The sequence below is a fragment of the Myotis brandtii genome, unplaced genomic scaffold, assembly GCF_000412655.1.
Source record: "Myotis brandtii unplaced genomic scaffold, ASM41265v1 scaffold71, whole genome shotgun sequence".
Classification (NCBI taxonomy): Eukaryota; Metazoa; Chordata; class Mammalia; order Chiroptera; family Vespertilionidae; genus Myotis; species Myotis brandtii.
In genome coordinates, this window is record NW_005370787.1 from 1,354,116 (window position 1) to 1,369,807 (window position 15,692).

The following is a 15,692-nucleotide window of genomic DNA, read 5'->3' on the forward strand; positions in this document are numbered from 1 at the left end:
TTATGCTAAGTGAAAAAAAGTGAAAGAAAGAAAAATACCACTTGATTTCACTTATATGTGGAATTTAAAAAACAAAATAAACAAATAAAAAAACTCACAGATATAGAGAACAAATCCATGGTTGTCAGATGGGAAGATGGTTGAGGGGGAAGGGTGAACAAGGTGAAAGGAATTAAGAAGTACAAAATTAAGAAGTATAAAATCATGGGGATGTAAAGTATAGCATAGGGAATAGAGTCAATAATCTATAATAATAAAAGTGTAATATGCTAATTAGACCGGACAGCCAAGCGACCTTCTGGACATCCTTCCAGACAACCTTCCGGGCGATCTTCTGGATGAAGCTGGGGCTTCGAGGGCTGAAGCAGCCGCGGCAACTGCGAGGGCCGAGCCCCTTGAATGAATTTCGTGCATCGGGCCTCTAGTATTCTAATAACTATGTATGGTGTCAGACAGGTACTTTGACATGGCTCTTAGCAATATTTTTATGAATCCTTTGTAAAGTATATAAATGTCTAATCACTATGTTATATACCTGAAACTAATATTGTATGTCAACTGTAATTGACAAGTTAAAATTAAATTTTAAAAGAGAGAAACTACATACATATTCCACTAAAACTTTTATAATACATAAAATTTCCCCAATTCCCTGTTAAGTGCATCAACACACATAAAAAGCAATATTAAAGCTTCTTCAATCAGCTAATAGCTACTATACTATTAGGATAATGAGCTACTTAACCTTTGTGAAAGGTTGTGCTTAGCTAGGTAAAGTAATATGTGAGAATAAACAAGTCATCTTTTCTGTCAATAAACAGTTTAGGCAGCCGCCATGTTGGCCACATGACTTGCAGCTCCCTGGGGGTTGCCATCTTGAAACAGCAAAGGCCAACCCCTCCCTTTGAATTAGCCGATTGAGCAAGACTGTGCGCCTGAGCTCCAATCAAGAGTGAGGGACAGGTCACGTGTGTCAGGGATTAAAAAGCCGAGCAGACCGCCTGCTCAGTGTGCGTGCGCTCCAGACCATGTGCTGACTACCCTTCCACATAGAAGTAAAGATGTTTGCCTTGCTGCCTGGCTCCCGAGTATGTTTTGTGTTCTACCAGGACCCCTGAATTTGGGACTCGCCTTATTTCTTACAAACAGATTAAAGAAAATTAGATACTTGGGAATTCCATCTTAAAATAATAGTAACATTTCAAACCAAACATTCACCCATATCTAATTATCTCAAATTCTGTTTGGAATATGGCAGGTTATAAACAATAAATGAGTTATCAAATTAATTTTGAAACCATCTAATTGGCCCTATTATTTTAGGCCATTACACTGACCTGCCAATTGTCAAAATATCCCATTAGGTTGTAAATTCCTCCACTTCTGAAGTCTGTGTGTTGGTTCCAGGGGAGAATTCTGTCTAATTCACTACAAACCACTGCTTAGTTATCTCCTTTTCTTTATTGTTCCTGCTACTGACTAATTGAAACTGTCATTAGTAACCTGACAGTCTCTTAATTTAACAGCCTCTTCATCAACTCATCTCTCAGCCTCACTTCTTGCGCCCTGCACTCCATCCTCCACACAGAGGTCTTCCTAAATGACAGAATGAACATCACTGCCACGCTTCTAAAAATTATCTAATGTACCCACTGTCCCTCTTTCACAGACCTTTGATGTCAGGGACTTTGGAGGGTTCTTACTGCCCAGTCCACTACATCATAGTGGCTTTCTATATCCTCCAGCCATGCCTACCCAGCATGCCAGTCCTCACCTTAACAAACAAATTCCCTCTTCCACGTTCCCTTAAATTAAACCTTAAAGAAAGTTTAGATGTACTTACTGCAGTGAAATCCATCTTCAATTCAATCACTTTACTTAAATCAGGAAGTGCTGCTTTTGATTTTCCCATAGCTAAAAAGGCAGTAGCTCTTCTATAGTAAGCAACATAGTTATCTGGGTCACCATCTGAAAATTAAAATAATAAATATTAGTGCTCAGTAATTTATTTAAAAAAACCAAGTCACCTAAACAATATTAGAATTTGCAATTCTATTAAGAAAGGTTAATTAAGAAAAGAATTTCTTCATCAATAATGAATCGTGTTGCCTAGCAAGATCACTGCAAATAAATCCAGAACAAGGGTCAGCAAACCGGCCTCTCAGCCAAATCCAATCCACAAACTGCAAGTTAAAAATAGTTTTTACATTTTTAAAGAGTTTTCAAAAAAAAAATATTCAACAAAGCCTACAATATTTATTATCTAGCCCTTGAGAGAAAAAGTCTGCCAACCTCTGGTCTGAAATACTAACTATATTCAACTCATAACTTTGTCTTTACTGACATTTTCTTAAGTAAAATACTGATTGAAAATATGGACTATGAACTTATTCACAGGATTTTAGAAAATTATAGACTTCCAATTAAATTGATTGTGCAACCTCTGCTCCTTCACAAATTCCAACTAAAATGGCAGTGAAGAAATAAAGGTACAATCCTTAGACAAAAAATGAGTGAGACTAAAGAGCAAAACTAGAGAAGTCAAAAATATCTGAACAAAGGAAAGCAGATGGATGAGTTAAGTTTTTGAGCTAATTCCACTCTGCTCAGCACCTACAAATTGGGGAAGGAGTGAATTCAATTAGAAGCAAACCTCGTGTTGCTGAACAAACCTTCCAGAAAGCAACTTTGAAATATATATAATATATATATATACACACATAAATGATCTTGACCAAATCTGGCCATCTTATCTTTTAAAATACATATATGCACACAGAAGTCCATCATTTTAAAATTTACCACTAAAACTCACTAAAAGTTCTACCCTTCAAAGTCCTATCATTTGAAAAACATTACAATATGGAAATCTATATGGCAGAACAGTATAACACGGTTTTGAGCAGTTGTAAATGGCACTGAAAACTACCTGAAGTGCTGCTGGGGGAATGTGAGGCAGGAGGAGAGAACACCATATGTGCAAGAAGATATACAAATGGTCAATCAGCATATGAAAAGATGCTTAAGATCACCAATCATCAGGGAAATGCAAATAAAACCACATCGAAATAATATTTCATACCCATTAGAAGGAAGGAAGGGAGGGAGGGAGGGAGAGGGAGAAAGGGAGGGGGGAAGGGAGGGATACTATTGATGGAACATAAGATGGTGCAGCTGCTGTAGGGGAGTTCCTCAAAAATTAAACATAGAATTACCATATGCACCACCAATTCTACTTCTGGGTATATACCCAAAATATTTTCTTCTTTATACTGTCCATGTATTCCAAAGTGTTTCACAATGAACACGGAGTACTTTCATATTCATTAATTAAAAAAAAAAAAGAAAATCTCCATGACTTATTTACACTAAGCAAAGACTAAGAAATACTAGAAATAACATGATTTAAGGCTTGGCATTTAAACCACACACCATTATCTTGATATATTCAAAATTCTATTATACCATATATATACTAGTATATATCTACATCCTATATAATAAAAGACTAATATGCAAATTGTCCCCTCAACGGGGAGTTCGACCGCTCACTATGACGTGTGCCGACCACCAAGGGGCAGCGTGGAACATGGCAGGTGTCGGTGGCGCAGTGCTGGCAGCGGGCGGTAGTGGAGGCACTGCTGGCCCTAGTGGACCCAGATGAGAGCAGTACCAGTGGTGGCGGCGTGGGGCAGGGCTGCCGCCCGGCACCCAAGCACTGAGGGAGCCGGATGGGAGCCCAATCATCCTGCTGATCACCCTGCAGACAGCAACCAGGCAGGGCTTCCGTCTGGCTCCCAGGCACTGAGGGAGCCAGGTGGGGACCCAATGACTCAGGCAGAGGGGGGCGAGTGGGGGCCTGGGGGCCCAGTTGCTGCCCAGGACCCAGAGGTCAGCTGGGACCTGCCCGTCCATGCCAGATGCTTGGACTTTGATCGCCGGCCAGGCCTAGGGACCACACTCATGTATGAATTTCGTGCACCTGGCCTCTAGTGTGTGTGTGTGTGTGTGTGTGTGTGTGTGTGTGTATATAACATACATATGTGTGTGTATATATATATGTATGTGTGTGTATATATATATGTGTGTGTGTGTGTATCTTACTGCACCTAACACCACTCCCAATATCAATTATTTATATACACACTTCAGTCTAGAGAAAATAAATTCCTTGAGTGAATTCGTTTTCGTGTGTCCATAGCTAATACCTGACCATTCTCCCACATGAAATTAGCAATGGCATTTTCAAAAGCAGATGTGGCTAATTTTAAACTTTCAAGGAAAGAAAAGAATGCTTATGGCTAGCTTTGGGGTATTATATCAAGAAGGCACCATCAGTAAAAATTGCACTGAACTTCCATTTGGAAAAAAATGACAATTTCACACAAAACGAAAAGAGAGCCCACTGTATGGGAGAAAATATTTGGCAATGACACATCTGATAAAGGGTTAATATCCTAAATATATAAGGAACTCATACAACTTAACAAAAGGAAGACAAACAATCCAATTTAAAAATGGGCAAAGGACCTAAATAGACACTTCTCTGAAGAGGACATAGAGATGGCCAAGAAACATATGAAAAAATGCTAAAGTCACTGATCACCAGAGAGATGCAAATTAAAACGACAATGAGGTATCAACTCATACTTGTCAGAATGGCTACTGTTAAAACAACAAATGACAAGTGCTGGCAAGGATGTGGAGAAAAGGGAACCCAGGGCACTCCTGGTGGGAATGCATACTGGTACAACTATTATGGAAAACAGTATGGAGTTTCCTCAAAAAATTAAATATGGATCTGCCATTCGACCCAGTGATCCCACTTCTAGGAATATAACCTAAGAAACCCAAAGCACGCCCTAACCGGTTTGGCTCAGTGGATAGAGCGTCAGCCTGCGGACTGAAAGGTCCCATCATCATATTAAAATGGTTGCAACTGTTTCAGAAGACTATTTGAAAAGTGATAAACTACACTCTTTCTTAAATCAAAAATGTTTCCAACAGATCAAGACTATTATTTCCCAATCAGTTCTAAATCTTAAAACCCCTGCCAAAAAATATTTATATGACAGATTCAAAAATATTTCAAACTAAATCACTGACAGATCTGTACCACAAGGTAGAAATAATTACTTGTGTTACTATGCAGTTTCAATACATAAACCTTTTATTGTGTAAAAATGTAATCATAAAACATACCATGCCCAAGTAATTATCAAAACATACAAAGTAATTTTTCAAAAATAAAAATGGAAGGGTGTCACAACCATAAATAATGTCTGCAACATTATAAAAAATGATTCGTTGATACACAACAAGCTGCTGGCCAAATTCTATTAAAAACTTTAACATCATCATCAAAATGTCCATACTATCCAAAGCAATCTATAGATTCAATGCACTCCCCATTAAAATACCAACGGCATATTTCACAGACCAAGAACGAACTCTCCAAAAATTCATCTGGAATAAAAAAAGACCCAGAATAGCTACAGCAATCCTGAAAAAGAAAAAGTAGGAGGGATCTCAATACCAGATATCAAGCTCTATACAAAGTCACTGCTCTCAAAACTGCCTGGTACTGGCACGAGAACAGACATATAGACCAATGGAATAGAATAGAGAATCCAGAAATCTTCCCAAACCACTAAGCTCGATTAATTTTTGACAAAGGAGGCAAGAACATGTAATGGAGTCAAGACAGTCTCTTCAATAAATGGTGTTGGGAAAATTGGACAGATACATGCAAAAAAATGAAACTAGACCACCAATTTACACCATAGACAAAAATAAACTCAAAATGGATAAAGGAGTTAAACGGATAAAGGAGTTAAGACGGGAAACAATAAAAATCTTAGAGGAATCCACAGGCAGCAAAATCTCAGACATATGCCGAAGCAATATCTTCACCGATACAGCTCCTAGGGCAGGGGTGGGCAACCCCTGGCACACATGCCAAACATGGCATGCCAGTAACTTTTGCTGGCACACAAAACCCTCTCTTATAATCTTCCATTTACAATTTTTTTCTTAATATTGACTTTTTTTATTTTTCAGATGAATTCAGTGTAGGTGCATCTTAGATAAATAAATAATTTTACATAACAAGTTATCTTAAAGACCATAGACATGGATTGACGAGAGAGGGGAAGAGCAATTTCTATGCCTCTGCCTTAACTCTCCCTGCCTTCCTAGATCCGACCAGTGTTTTGGTTTCATCCACATACGCTGGTGAATCTTTGTTCTCAGTGACGAGTTTTGTTAAGTCTCGTAATAGGAGTAGCCTGACGGATGAAAGTAGTAGCTCGTGCATATCTCTGAAGGTCACGAAATATAAACCTGATGTAAAATCTCTGTCATCAGTGATGCAGCAGCAAAAGTCCCACTGATAATATCAAACGGAGTCATAAAGTTTTCTGTCGGACTATCAGTGTACATGTATACATTAAAAAATAAATGTATTTTTCATCATCATATACTGTGTTTTTGTCACTCGAATGAATTTTATTATTTCTTCAAGGTTCTTCACATACATACACCTTAAGAGATATCAAGTAGGCGTAACATGTTCTCAAAAAATTAGGGTTGGCACGCAGAAGAATTTTGAGATTTTGCTGGTTTTGGCACGCACTCACAAAAAGGTTGCCCACCCCTGCCTTACAACAAGTGCTGGCGAGGATGCGCAGAAAAGAGAGCCCTCGTGCACTGTTGGTGGGAATGCAGACTGGTGCAGCCACTGTGGAGAACAGTATGGAGTTTCCTCAAAAAAACTAAGAATGGAATTCCCATTCGACCCAGTGTTTCCACTTCTAGGAATATATCCCAAGAAACTAGAAACACCCATCAGAAAGAATATATGCACCCCTATGTTCATAGCAGCACAATTTACAATAGCTAAGATTTGGAAACAGCCTAAGTGCCCATCAGCAGATGAGTGGAGTAAAAAACTGTTGTACATTGACACAATGGAATACTACGCTGCTATAAAAAGGAAGGAACTCCTACCATTTGCAACAGCATGGATGGAGCTGGAGAGCATTATGCTAAGCGAAATAAGTCAGAGAAAGATAAATTTCACATGATCTCACTCATTTGTGGATTATAATGAACAATATAAACTGATGAACAAAAACAGATCCAGAGACAGAGAAGCATCGATCAGATGCTCAAACCTCAGAAGTAAGGTAGGGGAGGGTGGCGGTAAGGGGGAGAGATCAACCAAAGAATTTGTATGCATGCATATAAGCCTAACCAATGGACACAGACACCAGGGGGGTGAGGGCATGAATGGTGGGGGGGAAAGAGGGGATAAGGACACATATGTAATACCTTAATAAAAAAAAATTTAACATCAATTTCTAATCAAAGCTGAAGTTAAAGAAATAAAGTACATTACAAAATTTAGAAGTTGGGAGGTATAAACACTTTTATGAATAAATATTTAACAAACTTTTTATATAATTAGTTTAAAGCAATGTGTTAGCACATAGATGACATTTTAACACAAAAGATTAGCATTCATTTTGAAGTAGCACAGCCCTATGATCTGCAGCAATAACTTGTGCATAACTTGTTAGTCTAGAACAATTCACTGTTATCTAAAGGCTCTCACCAAATCACTGGGTTACCGGAAGCAGCCAACGTGGCTATACTAAATGTTATGTTTGGTAAATGAGACAACTGCCAAGAGGATCTCCACTTCTTTTCTGATAAACACATATCTCCTAAGAGATTCAGTAGGCCATGACACCACATCACCCCATCACTATCTGCTATATATTGTCATCATGTATAATTTAACCTTTATTTTCTATAGTTAGTTATGAACAAGTGTTTTACATAAACTAAAATGATGAATGTCTCAAATCACACAGGTCTTCCTCAGAAATTATGATATTTGTACCATTTGAAAATCATTGCTACTCACCAAATTATGAACCAAGTGACATGGCTATTCGAATTCTGGATGCAACCAGTGTTTCACTTTTTCTCTTTACTGAATTTCACAAAAAATTACTTTAGCTTTACAAGTTTACATCTTTCAGTGTAGACAATAATATTTTATTGGGTATTTTGGGGAAGAGCCAGCTCAAGGATTCTTGAATGGCAGTGACGCTAAAGAAAACTAGGGAGTCATTTTAAATTATTTTAACAATACACCATGGCCCATAATGTTTCCATTAATTGTGGGATTAAAGAATGCAAATAATAGCCCTAGCCTGTTTGGCTCAGTGGATAGAGCATCAGCCTGCAGACCAAAGGATCCTGGGTTCGATTCTAATCAGGGGCACATACCTCGGTTACAGGCACCTCCCCGGCCCAGGCCCTGGTCAGGGTGCATGCAAGAGGCAACCAATCAATATGTTTCTCTCACATCAATATTTCTCTGTCTTTCCCTCTCTCTTCCACTCTCTCTAAAAATCAATGGAAAAATATCCTCAGGTGAGGATTAAAAAAATTAAAAAGAATGCAAATCATAAAGTATAAAATAGGTAGAAAGCATAACTTTCTGTGGTTGTAGGAAGAATCAGTATTTTTAAGACATGCTTTATCTAAGACAATAACTGAATATTTTTTAATTACCATGCTGCAGCACTTAAGTCAGTTCTAATAGTTACCAGAAAAGTAACTATTAGATTATCTCAAGTCATCAAGAAAATTAAACTGTATTTAGTAAAATCTTTTAAGAGGCAGAAAATTATGTAATGCATTGAAAAAGGTTTCCTGTCAAAATTATCTTGAATTATTCTTGGTATTTATAGTAGCAAATCTATAAATTTACTACCTGGAACGTTCTCTCATGCTAAATACACATGCATTCAAGTATTATGCACTTATTTTACTAATCTATTTCACTGAGAATCCTGCAAATATTTTTAAATGTTGTATTTAAGCATTAAATAATGTTTAATTTAAATGTTATTCTAAAGAACAGCTATTAATTAAAATTTACTAAGATGGCCACTGAGTGTTTTACTTCCAAGATACAAACCTACTGCAGCATGAAACTGTGATAACGCATCAGCTAGCTGTCCAGCAGCAAGCAATTTCTTCCCCAATTCAAGATGTTTCTCAACATCTGCATTCACTCCACATTCGGCACCTAAAAACAAATTAAAAAATAAGTTAATTGTCCATGGACCAAGATTTAATTCTAAAGAATAAAATGTTAACGCTATAATTATCTGTCTCAGAAATTTATCAGATGAGAAAAGTAAAAGGAGCTGAAAAGTGACCTAGAGAAAGTAACAATAAGGCACAAGCATGCTTCATTTTATAGAGTATAAGCAACCCAAAAATATACCTTATTAACCTAGTCAATGAAAAGAATGTAACCAGTCTACAAAATATAAGGGAAACTATACAACACAGTAGTAGTAAAACTATGTTGAACAACAAAATTAGAACTGCTTTGTTAAACTAGACTCTCACTTTAATGAATATTATCAAGACCACTATAAAATTCAAGTACTTGCTGAGCACCTACAATGTACCAGGCACTATTCTAAGTATTTGGGATAAGTGCAAAGCAAACAAAAACCTACGCCACTCACAGTGCCTGGCATTAAAGGAGGAAACAGACATAAGAAATAGGTAAATTACATAGCACGTTAGGGAAAAGTACTATGGAAAAAGCAGAACTGTGTGATGGGGGTCAGCCGTGCTGGGCTTCCAGTTTTAAGTAAGGTGGTGAATGGTGTGCTTCATTGAGAAGCTGACATTTGAGCAAACATTTAATTGAAGGAAGTGAGGAAGTCAACATGCAAGTATCTAGGAAAAGAGCTTTTCAAGAAGAACCAGGTCATGTGCCAGAAACAGCAGGAAGGCCAGAATGGCTACCACAGAGCCAACAGGGGAGAACAGAGTATAACATGAAGTCAAAGTAGAGGGTCTATGTCTGGCTTCGGTTTCACTCTGGGTAAAACAGGGAGCTACTGAGGAATTGTGAGTAGAATAATATGATCTGCCTGGCCAAGCCAATTATTAATGTGCTGCCTCTCTGCTTTGAATTCATCTTTTAGTACTTGGCTGTAAAAAAATTGATTTTTTAAGCATTTCTTTATACAGCACAATGTTACACTTTGTTATAAAATGGCACTGAAGGGGCACTGCAAGAAGGACACTTCTGGTTCCCCATACTGCCTTTACTTTTTTTCTGGCTCCTGCTTCATGGTACGCATGGGAAGGACATCCAGTGGTACACTGTCATATGGCTATATGCCCAGGGATCCAGTCCCTCAGCAATCTGGCAGCCTTGGCCAGACACCACCTCCCTACAAGGACACCATGCACTCGAGGCTTCATACCCACAACAGCACCCTGACTCCCCCTGCATACAGCTAACCAACCTGGGCTCACCTACTAGTATACTTGAGAGGGTTGTTTCCTGCTTGCCCAGATACTGTGGACCAGCTCTTGCCCCAGCAACTCAGCAAACTTTTCTACCAGCAAACTCAGGTTGCAGCTATACTTTCTTCGATGAGGTCTGAATCCCAGCCAATTGTAAGAATATCCTTTAGAGTTCCCCTTACATGTTTATAGTTACTCTCCTTTCACAACTTAGCATTTCCTTATATTAAACTTCCCCTTTTAAATTACTATGTGGTTTCTGTCTCCTGAGACAACACAAACTTATACTGGTAATAAGTAATGGGAGTGGTCCCAGGAGACAGACTCACAAAGATGGAATTTGACAATTGGTTTGGTCATGCTCTGAGCTTACTCGTAAGTGCAGTCCTGAGCTCCTCGACAATGAGAAACATTATTAGCAATACATTGCAGGTCTTGGAATAAAAATTAACCAAGATATCACTGTAGTTTGCAGTGAGCAAGTGCCAACTGAGGCACATGCCTTGGAAACCCAAATGGCTGCTGCTCTAGACCATAAAGAATTGTGATGTGGGGGAGATTCTTCTGAGTACACTAGATCACTTAGGGGGGGAAAAAAAAACAAGCTCAAGTCTAACTCTCAGCTCAATTCTCTAAGAGCGCCATAGAAACTCTAAAACAATCTCTTAATTTTTGAAGCCACACAGCTAACTCAGCTGAAAATAAAAACGTTTACTTTTGAGGATTGTTAAATTAAAACAATAGTTGAATTCACAGTATCACCCAGTTTCTCCTCTGAAATTTAGGGCATGCATTAGTAAACAATGGAATTCTAAAACTTAGAATGAAGACATTTAGTTTGACCCAGATGAAACTAACCAACTTAAGCCCCTTCTGAGCCTCCCTTACCAGAAGTAGCTTGCCCTCCCATATCAGAGAAGACTAGACTTCCACGGCTTAAAATTCCTAGCATAACCTCACCTAGGACAAATACCATGAAAGGGGATGTCCATTTTCATTAAAGCCTACCCTAACCACTCCCAATGTCACTAAACCAGGTATACACTATGACCAAAGGAAATAGATTATACAGCAAAAGAACTGTAAGACTTTCATGATAAACTAACAGAAACCCTTGGAACATGTGTGGAAGTGGATTCTAAAGGTGTTAGACCAAGCAGGGTGAAATATAACACGATATCTGGTCTAATTCACTGATATGTGCCCACATACTATAGCAGAGGTCAGCAAACTGTTACTGTAAATAAAATTTTACTGGAACACAGCCATGCCCTTTCATCCCACATTTTCTATGACTTTCATGCTATAATGGCAAAGTTGAGGAATTTTGACAAAAACCATACGGCCCATAAAAACCAGAATATTTACTATCTAACCCTTTACAGAAAAGATTTGCTGACTCCTATACTGCAAATCCCAGACTTAATTGTATTAGCTCACACAGATGAAGGTAGCTCTAAAACTTACTTGGTTGGCTGACTCAAATTGGACCCAACAATGACCTATGTTTTAATAAAACTAAGATTCCAGAGAGTTTCCTAGCACAATAAGGAGGGATTCTAAACCTTTATGAGATAGGAAAATTAGACTGGATTTATCATTTACACACCAACCTCCCACTTATGTTCCAAACAGGGCCCAGCAGACACTCCATTTACTAATGTGTTCAGAAATATATTAGTATACCACCTGCAACCTTTTCAAAGCTCTGTGGTCACTCTCTTTTGTAGCACAGGTATGAGTATAGGGGATGCCACCATTGAGATTGACTTTCTGATTTCAATGGGGATGATGGGATCCTGGAGTAGCTGAAGCTTAAGTAGCACCACTTCACCACCACACACGAGGTGAGCACAACTATAAATGCATCAACTACAGAGGAGAATCTTAACAATCAGGTATAAAATTATTTTCTTTGTGGATATCAGTCAACTTCCTTCCCCATGATACTGGTGCCTATGCAACAGACCCATGAACAAAGTGGCCATAGCAGCAGGGATAGAGGATATGAATGGGCTCAAAAAAAAAAAAACAGCTACTCTTTACCAAAGCTAATCTGGCTGACTGAGTACCTAATCTGACAACACTAGAGAACAAACTTGAGTTCCCAATACAGCACCATAGGGGTGAAGGTGGGGGGACAAGCTAGCCACCTGGTAGCAGATTGATTATACTGGCTCTCTTCCATATGGATCACCTTCACATATTCAGCATATGGATTTTCCTGTAACACTTCTGCCAGCACCACCATTGATAGACTCATCATCATGGCATTCCATATAGCTTTGTATCTAATCAATAAACACATTTACTCATTTCCCAGCAAAGAAAGTGCAGCAATTTGCTCATGCCCATAGAATTGGTCTTACAACATACTCCTTCACCCAGAAGCAGCATGCCCTTTTGAAAGAGGAATGGCAGCACTAGTTGGGAGAGAGAAACCTAAAAAACTATGTTGAAGGCTACAGGTTATACTTTCAGTGACAGACCATCAGATGGTGCTATCTCCCCACCCATAGAATTGGTCTTACAACATACTCCTTCATCCAGAAGCAGCATGCCCTTTTGAAAGAGGAATGGCAACACTAGTTGGGAGAGAGAAACGTAAAAAAAACTATGTTGAAGGCTACAGGTTACACTTTCAGTGACAGACCATCAGATGGTGCTATCTCCCCTACAGCCATAATACAGGAATCAAGAAGCAGAAATGGGAGTGGCTCCTTTTATTATTACTCCTAATAATCCACTTGTAAAATGTTTGCTTCCAGTCCTGGCAACATGAGCTCTGATGCTTTGGAGTTCTTATTCCCCAAAGGGTAAATGCTTCCACAAGAGGATATACAATGGTTCCAATGATTGGAAAATTAGAATACACCTTGCCATTTTGTACCCATTATGGCACTAAAACCAACAGGCAAGAAAAAAAAAATTTTTTTTTAAATGTCAATTACTAAAGACCTTTCTTGCCACTACACAGTGATGGTTACCCAGAGGATTCTCTAGGGTCTTAAGTACTTCTAATACCAAAGGTTAAAGAAAACTACAGAAAACAGAACAACTAAGCACTATGATCTTTCAAGATAAAAGTTTTCCTGATGGTCACACCATCAAGTAAAGAAGCCAGAGTAGCTGAGAGCAGAAGTATGGAACAGCAGTGAGAAAGAAAGCTATACATATCAACAACTTCATTACCAGACACAAAGACTGCAGTAGTTTTGTATATTTCCTCTTTGCTTGTTGTACACGTATGTATTTGCAAATACAGTCAATCCTCACAATTCACAGATTCTGTATTTGTGAATGTGCCCAATAATAACATTCATTTGTAACCCCCTAAAATTCAATTATAACCCCAAAATTAATACTTGGGGCACCTTGGCAGTCATTCACGGACATGTGCATGTGCAGAATGATGAAAAACTTGAGTCACTTGTAGTACAAATTCCCAAGTCAAGCAAGGCGATACATTGCCTTCTTTCAGTTCTGAATTATAAATAACTGACCTTTCTATGTCATATTTAGGATAGTGGTTTTCACATTTTTGTACTTTTTGTTCACTGCTAAAATGGCCCCCAAGTATAGTGCTGTCTAGTGTTTCTAAGTGAAAGAAGTTGTCATGTTCTCTTCCATAGAAAATATGTGCTAGAAAAGCTTCATTCAGACATGAATGATAATGCTGTTGGCCGTGAATTCAATGTTGATAAATCAACGATATATATTAACTATTTTAAAACAAAAACACACATAAAACAAGGTTATGTTTTGATCTGTTGACAAAAATGTAGTGACCTGAGGCTTACAGAATACTATTCAGTGTAGTAATGACTTCACAGAACCTAACTACCACAATAACTATACAGAATCAACTGCATTGACCATATTTTCTCTAGTTTGCATTTTTACTTTATATACAATTGTTGAAATTAACTTTACAATTTAGTCTTATGTAACTGAATGCTAAGTGGGATAGTAATAAAATAATAGTTTATATAGCCAGTAATGGAAACAATGACTTAGAACTGTGTCTTTTCAATTGGGGTACAGGTGGGAATTTCTTCACTTATAAGAATAGTTGTATCTTGCTAGGTAGGAAATACAGTCGTTTTATTGTAGTGGAGTTGAAATGTGTGTAGAAGGGTGCATATGAAAACTCAGTAGCCAAAGTATCTCTCTTTTACAATGAACAGGATGAAAGCTATGATGCTAAAGGGACATTGTGGGGGGGGGGGGGGGGAGCAGTAACCACTTGGGAAAGTGGAAGAAAGGATAGACTGGGAAGGGGCAGAAGAAAACTTTCTGGGGGTTCGATAATGTTCTCATCTTGATAGAGGTTTGTGTTACACAGGTATATGTAGTTATCAAAATTCAGCAAATGCAACTTAAAATATGGACATTGCCCTAGCCAGTGTTGCTGAGAGGTTAGTGCATCAGCCCGCACACCGAAGGGTCATGAATTCGATTCCCAGTCAAGGGCACATACCTGGATTGTAGGGAGGCAACCCAGGTATGTGCCCTTGACTGGGAATCAATGTGCCTCTCTTACACTGATGTTTCTCTTACTCTCTCTCTCTCTCTCTCTCTCTCTGTCCCTCTCTGAGTCTCTCCCCTTCCCTGCCTCCCTTCCACTCTCTCTAAAAATCAATGGAAAAAAAGATCCTTGGGTGAGGATTAACTAAAAAGAAAAAAAAAGACATTTTATTATGTATATAAATTTTACACCCAAAACAGCTATTTATGATATGTATGTTAAAGTAATTAGGGACATGTGTACTGATGTCATTTTTAAATGTAGTTTTTTAGAAAGAATAATGGATGGATAGAGAAATACCCAGATGGATATGTGTTAAAGTCTATTATAGTAATTATATTAATGGTAGAATCTAGGTGATGAATACAGGAGTATATACTAGAAAATTCTTTCAGCTTGCAAAATGTTTAGTAATAAAATGTTGGGAAAATATACAATAAAATCAGTGTTATGATGGGGGAAACACACACAGGGTGCTGTGAGGACACAAGTTAAGGTACCAAACATCTATAGCCAAAATTAAATACAATTCAAAATTCAATGTCTCAGTCACATCAGTCACAGTTTAAGTACTGCATAGCTAATGGCTAGTACATGGATCAGTGCAGATGATTCAGAACATTTCCCATTATCACAGAAACTTCTCGGGCAGTGCTTCCGAGGTGGCAGGAGTTTTCCTGAGGTCTCACCTGAAACCTGAAGGAAAAATGGGAAGAATATCTCTACGTGAAAAGGCTGAAGAGGGAAACCAACATTCCAAATGCAAAGAACATCATATGTAAATGCCCAGTAGTCAAAAAATTAATGAGGT

General features: G+C 38.2%; 1 protein-coding gene across 1 annotated transcript in view; it reads right to left on the reverse strand.

The window, feature by feature from the left end:
* DNAJC3 (DnaJ (Hsp40) homolog, subfamily C, member 3) overlaps positions 1 to 10,766 on the reverse strand; it is a 46,925-nt gene extending 36,159 nt beyond the window's left edge. The window contains exons 1-3 of the mRNA XM_014530075.1: positions 10,727 to 10,766; positions 8,996 to 9,106; positions 1,844 to 1,968 (exon numbers count right to left, since the gene is read on the reverse strand). Coding sequence (XP_014385561.1) covers positions 1,844 to 1,968; positions 8,996 to 9,106; positions 10,727 to 10,766 — 276 coding nt within the window. The remainder of the gene's footprint in view (positions 1 to 1,843; positions 1,969 to 8,995; positions 9,107 to 10,726) is intronic.
* Between the last annotated feature and the right edge of the window lie 4,926 nt (positions 10,767 to 15,692).